At 43.8% G+C, this 17,224-nt stretch overlaps 1 protein-coding gene across 1 annotated transcript; it reads right to left on the bottom strand.

The window, feature by feature from the left end:
• Nucleotides 1-3,926: 3,926 nt before the first annotated feature.
• On the bottom strand, nt 3,927-16,654 carry alg8 (ALG8 alpha-1,3-glucosyltransferase). Its single transcript, XM_038708066.1, has 14 exons — nt 16,512-16,654; nt 15,389-15,467; nt 14,768-14,961; nt 12,049-12,158; nt 11,648-11,715; nt 11,400-11,526; nt 10,345-10,448; nt 10,083-10,203; nt 9,771-9,910; nt 8,127-8,266; nt 6,508-6,605; nt 6,329-6,401; nt 4,236-4,490; nt 3,927-4,116 (listed from the first exon to the last, which is right to left on the bottom strand). The coding sequence occupies exons 1-13, from the start codon at nt 16,598-16,600 to the stop codon at nt 4,265-4,267; spliced, it is 1,569 nt and encodes a 522-aa protein (XP_038563994.1). The 5' UTR covers nt 16,601-16,654; the 3' UTR covers nt 3,927-4,116; nt 4,236-4,264.
• Nucleotides 16,655-17,224: the final 570 nt, after the last annotated feature.

Genomic DNA, 17,224 nt, shown 5'->3' with positions numbered 1-17,224 from the left:
TGAAGAAGACTTTAATGTTTCGGTTCTCCAACGTGATCCTTCAGTCCCACGAAATCCACCGTCACAAAGATCATGTTGAACTTCGAATTAAAGTGATGATTCCAGTTTCCACCAGATATGTCAGGGGCCCCGAACCCCCAAACCTGGTTGGTACCGGCTGACTTTACAGCAGCTTTGGTGTAAACCAGCCGACACCAGTTTGTGATTTTGCAGATATTTTCTGTACCGTCTTTGCATCGATGTTTGAGAATATCTTTGATAATTTTGCTATGTTGATTTCGACCATTTCGTCCACCCATGTTTGTTTTGTAGCATTTTTTGAAACTGGTCCAGTAGTAAGTGAGCGTGCTGCAGTCAGCAGCAGTGAAACAGCTGATGGAAAGGATCCCTACAGAGAGAGACCTTTTTTTTAAAGAGCAAGATCTCTGTATCACGCTCGTCAAAGCCAAGTTTGACAAAAACAGTAATTTTACCTTATTATGAAATTATTTAACGTCAGTCCTGCAGACATCAGGGTGCTCGCTCAATACTGGACCCGTTTCAGAAAATGCTGTCCCAGTTGGTTTATAATTATATCCTTTAATGCTGTTAAAGGTTCAGAAGCCTGAGTCATAATGGAGCAGATTTACCTGCAGTTTCTTTTACAGGGACAGCATCAGCAGCCGGCTGCTGCACATTAACAATCCTAACTAAAGGCTTGAAAAACTCAAACAGTAGCATTACGTCCATAAACATCTACTGAAGGACCCTATTTCCTGGTAGTAAAACGAGTCATTTCGCTCGGGTTGTGACGGTCAAATATATTAATCCAACGTGTTACAGCAGCTGTTTTGGCCGCTAGTAAAAGTTACTTCAAGCACGGGGCATTTCCTGACAGCTCTGAGGCATCGCGAGGCAACCCAGCCGACCAATCACAGTTCTTACGGACTGCGTCGCCTCGACGTGTAGAGGAGGTGCACGTCAGTCTACGCCGTAGGGTAGGGTAGGGTAGGGTAGGGGGCTACGCAGAAGCTATGTCGTGGATTCGACGCAGAAGTATAAATCGCACTTAAGTGAGCGCGCTGCAGACGGCAGCAGTGAAACAGCTGCACCGTGATCTTTCAAAACATGATGGGAAGGATCCCTACAGAGAGAGAAGAGTAAGATTTTTATTTAACCAGAAACAGACGCTTATATGTCGCTCTCACCAAAGCCACCAGACTCCATTGACAAAAACAGTAATTTAACCATTTTAAATTTAAAGGAATAAACTTTTTAACCTACTTCAACGGTTTTTCACATTTGAATGTAAACGAACAGAAAGGTCGTTTGGATGCACCACAACATGTAACCACGGTTATTTTCTTTTTGTTCTTTGACAGCGTTAGTTTGGTTCAAAGGAATCTGGTTAAAGATTTGAACGTTGAAGACGTTTTTACTTTCATACGACGCTGTGAGAGACAAGATTGAGATGATGAAGGGGTGTGTTTGAACACGATGTGTGAAAACTAATTTTAACTCTTGATGGTCGAGTCGAGAAGTTGAGGCCATTTTGTCCTTAAAGCTGCGGACTGATAGATGTACGGTCAGATCTGATGTGCAGGTTAGCATCAACGCTAACAGCTCTTCTAGTGCAATACATGGATCTTTACAGACAAAATATCCAGTAAACTTTATTTTTAACCCGTCATGTTTTGTGTTGCCTTAACATTAAAGTTTTTAAACAATATTTGTGTCTTTAATTTAAACTCTTCACATCAACATTAACCAATCAGAAATCATTATTATTGATGGTTTTATTCACCTGCTCCGGGAATTAAAATCATTTATCAGTTTGTTTGAATCCTGGTGGACAGTTTTGTGGAAGGTGAAGTAAAAATCAGTCACAGTAAACATCATCACACAAACACATGGGACATATTGAGCTCTTTTATTTTAAAATATAGAAAAACAAACATCATAAAAAGGTCTTTCTGTTCTGTTTTGGTCCACGTGGGGTTCTAACAGAACCAGGGTTCTGCTGTATGGACTCTGGGACGGGTTGAAGTCACGGGTACCAGTGCAGTGCAGACACCTTATTTTTAACAAGAAACTTAATCCAAAAACTGCAGTTCAAAACGATTAGAGGGTTATTTTGGTATTTTTAAAACTTCACATCTGTGCAGTACGTGCGGCTGTAAAGTATTCCTTCCTGTCAAAATGGCGTCCACAGGAAGTGCTTCTTGTTGCCCCCGACAGTCTCAGACTGTTACACCAGATGTCTGACAACATTATGGAAAGGATCCCTACGAGGGACTCCAGGTGACCCCCTTTGTGTTTAACAGGAAGGACAGTTGTTGCAGGAAGACGGCGGTGGAAACGAGGGAGAGGAGCTGCTGACGTTACTCCAACACGACAAACTCCTCTCCCTCGTTTCCACCGCCGTCTTCCTGCAACAGCTCGCTATTTGAAGTTAGAGCTGTAAAGGTGCTCAGTGATCCTAATTATAACTGCCACTGGGGCTCAAACAGACATATTGTGATGTTACTGAGCCTTTGGGCGTGCAGTTCCCGCCTGTAATGAAACTTTAAATATTTATCATCCTGCATGCAGGGCTGCAACAATTAAACTTCGCTACACTTTTGTTTTTTATCCGTTTTTCCAGGCTTTATTGCCAAAACCTCTGACATAAGTACTAAGTCATCGGAAGATGAAGACGGGGTTTTTGGATTAAAGAGTCAGACCACAATCCGCCCGGTCCGGTTGTTTGGCCCACGGCGGGTGCGGTGGTCGCTCAGAGGAAACAGAGCCAGGAGAGGAGCCATGCTGGCCCAGCTTGGACTTAATGAAACAGTGTCTGGATGAAACAGGACTCATGTTGACCAGATAACAGAATTCAGAGGCTGTTGTGCCCACATCGTTACAGAGACCTGCCCCATCAACACCCGGATCAAGCACCTGGCAGGTGGTCCGTGTTCTGAGCGGTCAGCGCAAGACACTGGCGAGATGAGAGGAGGCGGACTCTGTGTTTTACATCAATGCTGCTCGGTGCTCAAACGCAGTCAGGATGGTTTCCTGACTGTTTACTGTGAAGACGAAACTTTCATATTATCATCTGGTCGCTGCTGTTTACATTCACCCCAGATGCAAATTCAAAAATTCCACTGCAGAATGGATACGCAACAGGATATATTGTTTTATTTTACTTTATATGTTACCATATTTTAATAAAGGCCTGCACTTAATTACATGTTGTGTGTGTTAACTTGTACATTGATTAATCAATTAATGACAACTATTTTTCATAATCAATTAATCGTTTCAGTCATTTTTTAAAAGCAGAAATGTGCAAGATGTGCTGCAGTCTTTGGGTTCCTGACCGGTGGTTGGACAAAAGAAGAAATCTGAAGACGTCACTTTGCACGCTGTAAAAATTGTGATGAGCATTTTCTTGACATGTTATGAAACCAATTGATTATTCATGAAAATAATCGACAGATTAGTCGATAATGACAATAATCGTTAGTTGCAGCCCTGATACGAGACGTACAAGCATCAACATTAACTACAGTCTGTATTAGGGATGCAACGAAATGAAAACTTTTGGCCGAAGCCGAATATAATGAAACAATTTGCCGACAAGTACATTCACATTTTTGTCTCTTTTTTTAACCGTTGCACATGTAACATGTTTTCTACTTCCTGTGAATATAATCCAATTAATCTTATTTCCATCCTGTACAGACGCCTTATTTTGAAAATCGGACGTTGTCACACGTGTTTCCTCCTCGCGCTAAATTCATCCAGTCCGACCCAGTTTGATAAATAATGTTGTAACATGAAGACTTCACAGCTCTCTTCAGGTCAGACTCTCATACTGCAGCACTTGTCTTTGGAAAGAGACAAACTGACAGGATAAAGTATTTTGATGACTGGAAATTTGATGTTTTGATAAATCTGAAAAGAAGAAACTTTTGCCGTAAACTTTATTAAACTCAGTTGTCTTGTATTGTTCATGATTCAGCACACAGCAGGCAACCTGAAGCACCGAGCGATCAGTCCACTGATGTTTGGTTCTCACCTCTAAAATCTGATGTTTTTTTCTGCTCCTGAACGTCCCTGAAGCTGCTGAAACACCAGAGCGTGATGCCGAGCGGTCTGTGTTTGGTCAATATTACAGGAGAAGAAGAAAGAACATGAAGCCAGAACAGAGTCACTTCCTCCGGACTGATCTGCACAGCGAGCGCTCTGAGTCTGAGGTGTGTTGGGGATCTAACCTGTGACCTCCCAGGTACACGGCGGCGTCTCACAGCTGTTTGGGCTTCTCCTCCCGCCTCAGCAGACTGGCGTACAGACGCAGGAAGGAGTAGCAGACGCCCACGGAGCAGTACACCGACGTCGCCAGCAGGGGGAGGAAGGGCAGCCTCTGTTGCCACGGCGACAGGGGGAAGACGACCTCGCAGGCGATCGCAACGACAACCAGCCCCAGCAGGTAGGCGGACTCCAGAGGACGCAGCAGAGGCATCTGACCGCTGGGAGAAGAGAGCCGGTAATCTGATTACTAAAAGGAGTACGGGACAGTTTCATGATGCTGCTGCAAAGCACTCTGGGTATTCGAGTCTTTGTTGTCGCCAGATGATAAAAGGATAATTCAGTGGCCTGTACTATGAAGCGAGGTAACTGGCTTATCCCAGTAACTTCAGGTGTAACTTCCCGGTGAACCCGCACTACGAAGGTGGACAGGTGTTACCCGAGGTCTGTTGCCATGGCAATTTACACCGCATCTCTAAAACTGCTCCGAGCAGGTTTTGTTCGTGGTTAACTGGAGGTTACCCTGCACGTGGACTACACACCACATCAGTACTCAGTGTTAATGAGGAGAAGTAGGATATTAATACACACCGCTTCATAAAACAGGTTTAGATTTCATCCTGATTTGTTCCACCGAGGCTGCGGTGAAGTTCAGACAGCGAGCTCTGCAGCCTCTGACTGTAGAGAGGAATCTTAATCAATTAACGGGACAGTTTCTTAGATGGAGCCCGTCTGTAGTCTGTAATTGAATAAGTGTTTTCACATATTTAGACTATTTTACGTGTCCAAAAAAATAGGAGCCAGGGTCGGGGGACATAACCGAGAAAACAAATCCTAGATGAAAGTGTGAAATTTAATATCCTGAAACTATCAACGCGTATTAAGAAAACTCTGCCTGCACGGCCGAACACGCCCATTTTATAAGAACGCGCACCAGCTCCAATTAAGTCAACACCGACTCAACTAACCAACATCTTATCCACCGTCGTAGTACCGTTTAACTCCAGTGTAGCGCGTCTCTCTGCCCTGTCGGACTTCCTGAGGCTCTCAGCTCTGAGCCCACTGGTTCGTCCTGAAGATGTAAGTCTTTAAAAAAACACCTCAGAAATGTGAGGTTTCATGTTTAAAAGCCTCACTAATTTCCTCAAAGTTGTGCATCAGTTGGGGATTATTTTCGGCGGCGGATGAATCACTATGTGGTGCTGAAGAGCGTGTTTGGGCCAGTCTAGCGCAGCGCAGTCTGTAGCCTGTATCCGCAACATTATTTAGTATTTTTACATTAAAATTATTATTTTGAAGAAACACCTGTAAATCGGGTGAAGGGCCTCTTTTAGCACTGCGGCCTCCCTGCGCCAGCTCCTGCACCAACACTGTAACACTGGACATTTATCACAATAACATAAAGCGTTAAGGCTCGTGCACACTACACGGCCAATGGCGTCGGCCGAAGGTGAAAGGATGGATCAGTACACGCAGGTAGCAGCAGTCTGAGCTACAGAGAGCTGGAGGGGAGTAAAAAGGGGTTTGCAGTGCTCTCATTGGCTGGATGTGGATGTCAGTCGGCAGACTCCTGCAGATATTTGGCGTGCTGGATATCTGTCAGACGTCAGCGATGTGTCAGAAATGTGTCGGGGAGCCGTTTTGATGCGTCGTTGTGTAGTTCACACATAACGACAAATCGGGCTTAAAACCGCGTCATGTGAACGAGGCTTTACGGCACCAACAGGACTCTTCAGCGAGCTATAAGAAGCAGCAGCAAGTACATGATGTGCAGTGAGTCCTGTGGAAGAAGCTTGGCTCTGTATTCTCAGTACGGATATGGACTGGCTTTTACTTGTTGAGCTGAAAGGCTGCAGGACAGACGGCGAGCTGCCTTCTTTCTGTTCGACTAGTCGGGAATAAGCTGCTCGCCTGCCTCTCTGCTGCTGCGCTTGATGTTTGGTGGCCAGTTTTTGTAGGAGCTGTTCTTCTGTACGACAGCAGCGAGTTACACTCACACAACTTACGTAATGTTGTAAAAACAGGTTTTATATCAAGACAATAAAAGTCGTTCCTTCACCTGTGAAGTTTCCTCAGAGCGGTGAAAGAGTAGATCACGAACATCAGCATCAGAACCACTTTGATGGGCAGCTCTGCAGAACACATTTAATAACCCGAGTGATTCATGACATTCAGGAAGAACTCACGTTCCTGTCCCCAGACCAACCCTCCGCCCTCCCCGTCTGACCGGTGTTTTACCTGCGGGGGTGAAGATCAGCGGGAACAGGGAGTAATGACCTGTGGTGGTCAGAACCAGGAAGATCCCAGCATCCTCTCTGCTCTCCACCGCCAGGATGCTACAGGAAGACAGACAGACAAAAACCTTTAAATGTGTCAAGAGCGTCGGTGCTGGTTTATCTCCTGTCAGAACACAATACATTTATATGAAGGCGAGATATCGTGTTGCAACCTTTAATTTATGGTTAGATTATTCAGTACTGTTTTATTTGTGCTCAGGGCTGCTTTTCTTCAAAGCATTTTATTTATCATTTTAATGATGTATGTATTATTTTCTTTAAGGTTCAAAGAGCGTTCCAAAGGTTGATTCATTTACCCTGCATAATTTGATCTAGCCAAAGACAGCTATTATAAGCAGTCTGTACTCTGAGTCATTGAAAGGTCAAGGGAGAGCTTGAGCGAGATAAGGACCCAGGTGCACCAGCGTAACGAGTTTCAGCCTTCACAGCACACAAGACAAGACAAGACCGGGAAAACACGAGTTGGTCTGTCAGCACACAGAGCAAACTGACAGATGGATGATTGTTTATGCCAAGAAATAGTAGTTTCAAGGGACCCTTTAGAGACAACAGCCTAACAGCCTGTTGAGCACCATGGCTGATTTGAAATGATTGTGTAACCAGAAAACATGTCACCCTTTATGAAAAATACAATCTTATTCGTTTGAGTTTTAATGGTGTGAAATAATGCATGTAGGTTTGATGATTTTTATGACTAGACTCTAGTAAACCATGTTGTTAACTTTAATAAGACAAAAAGTAAAATGATTAAAATAGCATGAAGTAAATCAGGCCATATAAATGCATTTATTATAATTACTACTGATAATAATTAGCAGTGATAATATTAATGGGGCGACACAAACGGTTGACAAGAAACTGACCGACAACTCTTATATTCAAATGTTAGGGACAATATAATATGTAAAATATTTTTGATGTTGTTCAATTACAAGAATGACCTGGCGATGGTAAGGGCGACAGTAATAAATGTCCGTGCGAAACAGTGCGCTGTATAGTTATATGGATTAAATGAAGCCTCGATGCAAAGAATTTACGTTGATGCATTTTAGAAATTGATTTAAATCGCTGAACCGTTTCAGCCTCACACTAAAGTGGCCACTAGATGGCAGCAGAGGAAAACGAGCCAAAAAAGGGTCTCTGGTCAGCGAACACAGAGGAGGAGATCACGTAGAAATCCCGACTAAGTGGGAGGAGATTGAGTATAAAAGGAGGTGTTCATCCTGATGCCTGCGACGACCTAACTCTGGTTTTTAATGGACTAAAACTCTTTTTGACTGTTTCCAGAGAAGTTTTTGCAAATTTCTTGAAGTTGGGGAGAGAAGTTTTGGGTTTTTAACTTTTCTTCGTCTGCTGGTTGGACAAAACAGAACAAAGTGATTCCTATTAGTCTTTATCTAGTTGGGAAACTCCATTCCCATCCTCGTCTGTGAAGAAAAAACACCCATAATATTTAATAACAACACATTTTATCTTTCTTTTGTCTTTAACTAAGAAGCACTTTACTGTGTGAATAAAACTTTACTCACTTACTTACAACCTTCACAATACTGTATTTACCTGAGGGGCAGGATGGCGATGAGGACGGCCTTCTCGTGGACGTGCCAGCCAAACATGAAGGAGCCCAGAGCGCAGAGCAGCAGGCAGCGCAGGAAACCCCGAGCACCGCGAGGACGCCGCCAGATGGACGCCACCGCCGGCTTCAGAGAAGCGGGGACAGCGAGGACAAGAAAGGAGGACAGACAGAAACCCGGTCAGTTGGTCTGAAGAAAGTTATTCTGTACCGAGACGTCCTCAGTCTCCATCTCATTCACACCAGATCTACAATTTGAATCAGAAACTTCAGTATTTGGATCAAGTAGCTCGTAAAAAACATTTAATCAACATCCAATATTTTCTGCTGCCGTACCACTTATCAACAGATCGTCCCAGACATGATATTTAATTCTGTTTGGATATATTTATATTAGTATTTTGGACACTGGGTGGAGGGCAGAGGTGACAGGAAGTGGTCAGCTTACACGCAAACAACTGGAAACAAAAGAATAAGAAACCAACTGGTGTGTTCATCCATTTGTACTTTTCTCAACTGCAATAATGTCTGGAAAATCGGCAAAGAGATTGGAAAGTAAAGCTAAAGCAAAGGAAAAATTGCCATTACAGTATCGACCGAAACAGCCCGGTATCGAGTAGAATCGAAACCAGAACTTCACTGGATGCGTTTTGTAACCAGATCGCAGCAAATACTGAGTATTTCTCTGGTTTAGCTTGCAGCCAAACACGCAAACAACACACCGACAGAAAGAGAAGAGCAGCCTTTCTTTCCTCATGTGCCCGCACCATAAACTGTATTAAAAAAAAAGCCACGATCAGCTGATTTTACTGACGGAGGCTGCTTCAGGTGCAGCTGGTTTGATCGGCTGGACGTGCGGCCTCTCGTTGTTTAAACAGACTGACTTGTTTTATACTTGTGACTGTCGTTTTTTTGGAGGTTTGCGGCTCACCACTAAAGGAAAAAGGAGGTTTTTCCCAATACTTTTTATGTAACAGTTATTTGAAACAAGAAAAAAAATAAAACAGATCACCTTGCTTGTACATAACAACAATAAAAATAACAATAGGCTGCCTGTGGCTTCAACAGGTGGCGTTTTATGCAAGGTATTGAATGAAGTACTCTACTGGTATCAGTATCAGTTTAAAGCCCCTTCTCCACCGCTCAGTACCAGCTCGACTCGCCTCCGTTTGGGTTTCCATTGTAGAAATGTTGGACCTGTACTTTTTTTTCATATCACCTCCGTCGAGGTTCCAGTCGAGCTGAGGGAAACTAAAATGTAACGTGAAAACACAGCAGACTGCTGATTGGTCAGAATATTCACTATTGACTACATCATCATTGCTGCACCAGACAGAGGCAACAGGAAGTTTTGTATTTTACAGATTTTGTATGGAATTTCATCACTAAATCCACTTCTGAGATGTTTTGAGGTGAGAAATCAGCTGTGTAGATTTAGAATATTGACAGTTTTAAGAGAAGTGATGGCGGAACAAGAATGTGCTTTAAAGTTTTCGGAGTTGAGGAGCGGTGAGTTGAGCAGCGGTGAGTTGAGCAGCGGTGAGTTGAGCAGCGGTGAGTTGAGCAGCGGTGAGTTGAGCTGGTACTGGTGGTGGAAAAGGGGCTTAAGGGTCCTGGTTCTGGAGACTCACCAGGATGGAGAGCAGAGTGCAGACCAGTGTGATGGAGGGAGAGACTGAGGGGAGGACCGAGTGCTGAAACTCCTGAACCAACCCGCCCGTCATGGAGGCTCGAGGAAGCCCCGCCTCCTCCAGCAGCTTCAGCCGAACACCTGAACAGGTAAATGGACGGAACAACGAGCAGTCACACAGCAGCGGGTGTCAGAGAGAGAACAATGTGACCGACGTCTCTCCAAGAGTCGAAAGGCTTTGACAGATCTAAAGGTTAATCTCCAGAAGAATCTTCAGCTTTGACTTTTAATAAGTAATGAGGAGGAGTCTCACCGAGCAGCGCCAGGCTTTTGTCCAGCATGTTGTAAAGGGCCCAGATGTTGGGGGCCCAGTAGGCATGGCAGAGGCCCCGCTTAAAGGGGAAGAGACGGGACAGGACCTGAGGGAGCTGACCCTGAGATAAACACAAAACGTTCATATTGTTCAAATGTCCCCCTTCCCACAATCCTCTGCAACAATCATGCACATGTGGAGCTCAGAGGGAAGCTCAGCCGTCTGAAACATGAACGTACGTCGGCGTAGAGACTCCACTCACCATGGCGATGAAGGGGCCGAAGGACAGAGCGCAGACGGAGGCCACGATGGCGCCCAGAGCCAGCAGACGGAGCGGACTGAAACTCGTCCACCTGACAGACCCGTCTGCACAAAAAAAACAAAAAGACAGAACCAGAAGAAAGTTCACACGTGTTTGTGGGGATGTTGCTGCGTGGCTCCTGGGACGCCGCTTGCTGTTTGGGTTGTTGGCGTTTGGTTAGTTGGTTAATTGCGGCGTTAGAAACCACAACCCTGCACCTACACACCCCCAGACGGTAAACACACGTAGTGCACTGAATGGTAAATGGGCTCAACTGGGGTGGTTGCTCTGGTGGATTGTGGGTAGTTTCTAGGTGACTGCTAGGATGTACAGTGTGGACCCAGTTCACAGACTCCAATTAAAGCGAGACACGACAGGCAAAGACACGTTTTTATTGTTATTATGATATTATTATTATTTATTTTTTTAACACACACACTGTTTTTTTTATTTTAAATATTTATTTTTACTTTATTTTTACATTTATTTATTTATTTTGTGTTATTATCATCATCTATTTATTTTAACACACAAACACACACTTTTTTTAAATATTTATTTTTAATTTATATTTTTATTTATTATTATTATAATTGTTATTATTATCTATTTATTTTAAACACACACAAACACGCTTTTGCTATTTTATTCATTTATTTGTCTTTAAATATTTTTATTATTGTCTATTTATTTTAACACACACTTTTATTGTTTTATTTATTTTTAAATATTTATTTTTACTTTAAATAAATTTTTATTCCACAATGATGCCTCTGAACATCGTCTTATTATTAAAATTTAAAATCTCGCCTGGGGCTCCAACATTGTCAGGGCCGGCCCTGCAGTTTTGTGTCTGGTGAGATGTTTGATTTAGTCCGACAGAAAGGTTTCATACATCAGCCAGAAAGGAACAGATCAGGGGTGTGTGTGTGTGTGTGTGTGTGTGTGTGTGTGTGTGTGTGTGTGTGTGTGTGTGTGTGTGTGTGTGTGTGTGTGTGTGTGTGTGTGTGTCCTACCTTTGTTGTCCTGAGTGAAGCAGTAACTCCTCAGCAGGTAGATGCCGTAGGCCGGAGCCACGTACAGGTAGATGTGCTTCAGGTTGAGCAGGACGGCGAACAGCAGCGCCCCCTGCAGGTGTCGAGACTGAACCAGAGATGAACTCATTATGTTCAGGTCAAAAATAACAAGTGTGTTTATTAAATATCATGCAGCTTTTGTCACACGTTCTGATTGACGGCGTGCAGCGGCGCTCTCAGGTGAGTACCTGCAGGTGTTTTGCCACCGACAGCAGCAGGAAGCCAAACAGGAAGCCGTTATACTGGAAATGAATATCTGAGGTCAAAAATTAAAGGAAGTTTGATCCTGATGAGCAAGAGTCGAACTGTGCAAGATACAAAAACTGATGTCCTGAACGATGAAACGTAAATGTGTATTTATAGGTTTTTATATTTCTCTCGTTAAACTCTTTACTGAAAAGGTCTTTAAACAATCTACAGAACTTGGTTGCGCAAGTTCTCTCGCCGTAGACTCCTGCACATATTTCTTCTTCATCCTTCTCCTGCACCAAACGATCGAAACTTCTGATTAGAGAATAATTTCCAGAAGAACGACCCGACCGTCAACGAGCTGTCTGTCTCGTGTTCTGGTGTCGCAGCTGAAGGATACGGTCGACGATGAGGAGGCCGAAGTTCCAGAGCAGCAGAACAGCCAAGACGAAGGGCGGCCGGTTCCAGACGTCCCGAGCGCCTTTCTGCTCCTGAACACACCTGCAGCACCTGGAGGAGGACAGAGCCAATCAGCATCGAGCTACTGGAAACACCAGGGCTGAGGTCAGCGCAGACAAAGCGTAGCAAAACAGAAACTGTAGTTTCCTGAACACCCTGCTGCGAACTCACTGCATTCTCCTGCCTTTTTAACGCCGTGTTTACAAACTTGTGGCAGCTGATTGGATAACACCTGAGACACGCCCACCAAACGGGAGAAAACAGACCTGGAAGCCCGTTGCGGGCAATAAATAAATCACAGCATGAATTCGAGCTTTTGTTGTATTTGTGCTTTCAGTGTTTGCCGCCTCGCTCGTCACTGCTGCTTTAATACCAAACATAAACACAAGTGGTAGTGTTGTAGTACTCGAGACCGGTCTGAAGACCACTTTTTGATGGTCTTGGTTCGTCACGGACTCGGGATTTTATTTCAAGACCAGTCAAGACCATAACTTTGGGAATATCAATAAATTGCTTTCGCATTGTCTGATTTGTTAACATCTTAACTTTGATTGGATGTAAAACTTGTTGCTTCAAATGTAACCAACAACGATAATAAAAAATGTGTTGTTCCCGTTAACGACTGTCACTGTCAATAGTAAACATGGAAAAGGAGCATTGAATAAAGATGCTTACGTTGATTTAAGCTCTTAGTGTTTGTATGTGGGTGTTTTAATGGGAATGTGGCTCTTTCAGATCAATGATCTCATGTAATGTGGGAAACTGGTCTTGGGCTTGTCTCGGTCTCATTAAACTCTGGTCTTCGTCTTGACTCAGTCTCACCCTCCCTTGGTCTTGGTCTTGACTTGGTCTCGCCCTCCCTTGGTCTTGTTCTTGACTTGGTCTCAGCCCCTAAAAGTCTTGGTCTTGACTCAGTCTCGCCCTCCCTTGGTCTTGGTCTCGACTCGGTCTCACCCTCCCTCGGTCTTGGTCTCGACTTGGTCTCAGCCCCTAAAAGTCTTGGGCTTGTCTCGGTCTCATTAAACTCTGGTCTTGGTCTCGACTTGGTCTCAGCCCCTAAAAGTCTTGGGCTTGTCTCGGTCTCATTAAACTCTGGTCTTGGTCTCGACTTGGTCTCAGCCCCTAAAAGTCTTGGGCTTGTCTCGGTCTCATTAAACTCTGGTATCGGTCTTGACTCAGTCTCGCCCTCCCTTGGTCTTGGTCTTTTTAATTTATACTTCTGCGTCGAATGGGCGTCCCCAAAAATGTAGCCACACATTGCAGTGACGCAGACAGCAAGAACTGCGATTGGTCGGCTTGGTAGCGTCACATTTTCTCCTCCGCTTTTTTTAGCGCGTCCTTCTTATTCTGCCTCAACCAGTTCAAGGGTCGTAAAAACCGCCTCCTCCGGCACTTTCTGTTGTTTCTGCGATCACAGCTTGACAGTCGGCGAGTTCAGTTACTCGCAAATCAGGATTAGAGTCGTGTAGCGTGAACTGGGGCTGGGCGATAAGGCCAGAAAAGTTATCGGGATAAAAGTCAAATCTTTATTTCTTTCAGGTTTAAAAGCTGATTTTTGCTCCTGAGTGAAAATGTGGTTTTAAACTTTTCTTTCTGGTCAGAGCCAAATTTTTGTCAAGCCGTTACATGGCGGGCCAGAACAGAGTCAAATTATTTCGAATCTTTGTATAGTGGTGAGCAAGTTTAGCTCAGTCGGTACTGTGCGGGACTCCCGTTAGGAAGGTTGTGAAATCGATTTCAACAAACTGTGGGTATTATTTTCTCCCTTGTCAAACAAATTAATTATAAGGACACTTTTGCACATGCTCGCAATAAAGCATGTGCTGCAGTGCGTGCGCGTCCCGGCGTTTGATCCGCATCCGTAAACGTACGGACGCTTATTTGCATTTCCCTGAGTAAATTCAGGGGAATCCAATCACACGTTTACTGACGGGTGTGTCCAGCAGGCCAGAGTCTCTTTTGAATGTCGTTCTCTCAAACTCTTCAAAGTAAAAGCTCTCAATAAAGTTGTCATAAAGCATTGCTGCACAAAAAATTGTTGCGCTTTAATTTTGGAGGCACAATCACCCTATCAATTTATTTATTTTTTATTTTTCTGTTATTAAAGCAACCTGGCCGCAGGCCAGATTTTATTGCTGGCGGGCCAGTTCCGGCCCGCCAGCAATAAAAGTCAGTCAGCAAACATCGGATCACTTCACAAATCTGAGGCAGAACATTCCGAACTATTCTGATAAAATCTGTTTTCAACTAATATGCACGATGAAAATTGAGTAAAGTCTTTTCTTCAGTCCCTTTTTCTCAACAAAATAAATATCTTAGTAGAAAAATTAAGTGCTGATTCGTTTGTGATTCAAAAAAATTATATTGTGGTAATTATCATTGTTTTATTGCCCAGCCCTAGCATGAACCAAATTTCACTAACAGTAACTGCTGTTCAACATCGATCAGCTGTTGTCACTCGTAGATCTCTCACTTTATTAATGTTCGAATGTTGTCCTTCAAATGTGAGTCACTGGATAAAAGCGTCTGCCTCATGAGTAAATGTATCTGAACCGCTGTGAACCATCTTTGTGCTGAACTAATAAAAGCTGCTCCTCTGTGGGATCGATTTCATTAGAGGCAATAAAAAGCTGAAGGCAGCCATCAGACTCTGGACTCACTCTCTGACGGCGTAGATAAAAACCACGTCGGTGGCGATGACCGACAGCCTCTGGAACAGTACAGTAGACGGGCTGGCGTAGTCCAGATTCTCCACCAGCAGCATGTTTCTGTCGAAGTGCTGAGCCACGTGGGACAGGCCGAATTCGAACCAGGCGAACAGCGGAGGGTAGTCCAGAGTCCACTCGGACGTGTTCTACAGGGGCGGGGAACAAAACCCAAATGTCGTTATAGTTCATCTTCGCTGCGACAGAGAGGTTTATAAAGATTACATCCAAATAATACAGAACACCATCACGTGCAGCTCGGTAACGCAGTCTTTAGGGTCGTGGGTGCACCCTAACTTTTGTGGCGGTGCAGCTAAATGAAAAATGTAGGCGCACCAGTGCGACCACAGCAGAAAGTTAGTCTGGAGCCCTGTGATTTATTTTATCTCACCGGTCTACAAGAAACTGAAGGTGTGCATGAGCCTTTACAGCCAACATGCAGAATATTTACATGTAGATGAAGACAAAAGAGACTTTGTGGTGTGAAAAAGAATCTCTGCTGTTATTCCCCTGGAGGTTAACGTTTTATTTCAGCAAGAATACTTCCTGTCTGAAACGCCCCCGTCACATACCGACCTCATGGTACCACCTGGACACCGGCAGACTGTGAGTGATGGCCAACCAGTTCCTGTGCACCTCGAAGTCTGTGGAATGACTGACAGACAAACAATAGCTCATTAACAATAATCAGTCTCACCAAACTCCATATAGAGAAACAGGCACTTTAATATAGACTCACTTACTAGCAAACAAACATAAGTCTGGTTTCATGTGACAAAGACAGCACCTGAAAGCTCTTTGCTTCTTGATTAGAGATCAACTAACTTGAGTTTGGAAATGGTCATATCACTGGTTACGCTCCACTACGATGTCATCAGTGAGAGAAATAAAGTCCAAACATTTGAGACCAGTTTACAGACTTTCTTGGATTGGATCAAACCTGAATAAACCAGAGGTTATTACTTATTCAGTTAGTGTTTTATGAAACGTGTATGTTGGCAAACAAGACTCCCGTAAAATTGCAGATTTTTACAGAGGAGTTTTGTTTGGCCATTCACCTAAACTACAGTCCAACTTAATTCTTCCAGACAAAAAAACAAAAGCACATAATAGTAACACGAGCATAACACTGATTTAAATACAGTCTCAGGTTGACACTAAATAAGTAAGCCACAAATATAACTGTAGTATTAATACCGAAATTACCAGTAGTTAATACTGACTCTACTGATACACTCAGTTATGGATTATGATGCGTGGACATTGGCAATGAAGCGAGACATCCTTAAAATGTGAGATTTTTCTGAGACGTTTGGCGTGGACAGAAATTGCATTGCATGTTATCATATTTCTGAGGACTTACGCCTCCATACCGGCTATAACAGCACGTAACAAACAAACAGCGAAATAATAATCTAAATAATTGAGCCAGACGTGTCTCAGGTTGTCAGTTCTTATTAATAACGCGGGCGAAACTTCGCAACTTCGCTTCAAAACAAACTTCTAATGAAAGACGGCCCCATTTTCGAGGTTGTTCCGCGACGGAAGCCGGGAAGTTAAGAACACGTCAAGTTAATCGCATCGCCGCTAGCCGGATGCTAACCTGCTAATAAGCGTCGCGGCAGCTTTTAAATGACCGTTTCATCCCGAATCTCCGCGGCTCTATGAAACTACTCCACGTCAAAGTAATTTCACTCACTAGGCGTTGATGAACAGACATTTCAGTAAAGAAACTCCCAGAGCTAACGCCGGGAACCAGCTCCAACCGTCCACCGAGGGCTCCGCCATGACGGCGATGTTGTTGATTTTGTAAACGAAAACTTTATTGACAGCTCCGAGCCGGACACTGAACACTGCTTACATCCTCCAGCTGCTGTCACGACTTTATGTTTATTACCCGTGAGCTGGAATGAGCTAGAAAGGTGAAACTCGGGGGAAATAACAAAACATAACTGGAAATTATGTGCAAATGCTTCCATAGAAAAAATGAACCCAATCGGCCAGACGGTGGCGCTGTAAATAAGGCCAAAAGATGCAAAGTTTGAAAGACCACGGCCCTCACACAGTGAGTCCGATTGACTTGAGATTTCTCACGCGGGTGCAGCTCAATGTGCGCTACAAAAAAGCCTCACGGACTATTAAGGTCCGCCTAGAAAAAACATCCGCCATTTTGAATTATTTGAAAAACAATTTTTTTGACATCTCATCCTAGACCTTAGCTCCGATTGCCACCACATTTTCAGAGGATAATCATTTGAACAAGTTGATTAAAAGGTGCAGAAAGCTTGTTGATATCTCATTTCGTTTTCAAGATATTAACCAATGAACTTCGAAAAGGGGGCGTGGCTTATGAGATAAATGGACACAAATGAGCAGTCTTTGGGCCAATCATCACTAATCTCACAGGGTGTG

The sequence above is a fragment of the Micropterus salmoides genome, unplaced genomic scaffold (genome assembly GCF_014851395.1).
Source record: "Micropterus salmoides isolate LMB-PRFRI ecotype aquatic unplaced genomic scaffold, ASM1485139v1 Ms_hic_scaffold_9, whole genome shotgun sequence".
NCBI lineage: Eukaryota > Metazoa > Chordata > Actinopteri > Centrarchiformes > Centrarchidae > Micropterus > Micropterus salmoides.
This window is presented reverse-complemented; position numbering and strand designations above follow the sequence as displayed.

Coding starts and splice junctions, on each gene's coding strand:
- alg8 (XM_038708066.1), bottom strand. CDS start 16,600: ATGGCGGAGCCCTCGGTGGACGGTTGGAGCTGGTTCCCGGCGTTAGCT. Junction 15,468..16,511: donor TGTCTGTTCATCAACGCCTA/GTGAGTGAAATT, acceptor TTTGTCTGTCAG/TCATTCCACAGACTTCGAGG. Junction 8,267..9,770: donor GCACTCTGCTCTCCATCCTG/GTGAGTCTCCAG, acceptor GCTTCTCTGAAG/CCGGCGGTGGCGTCCATCTG.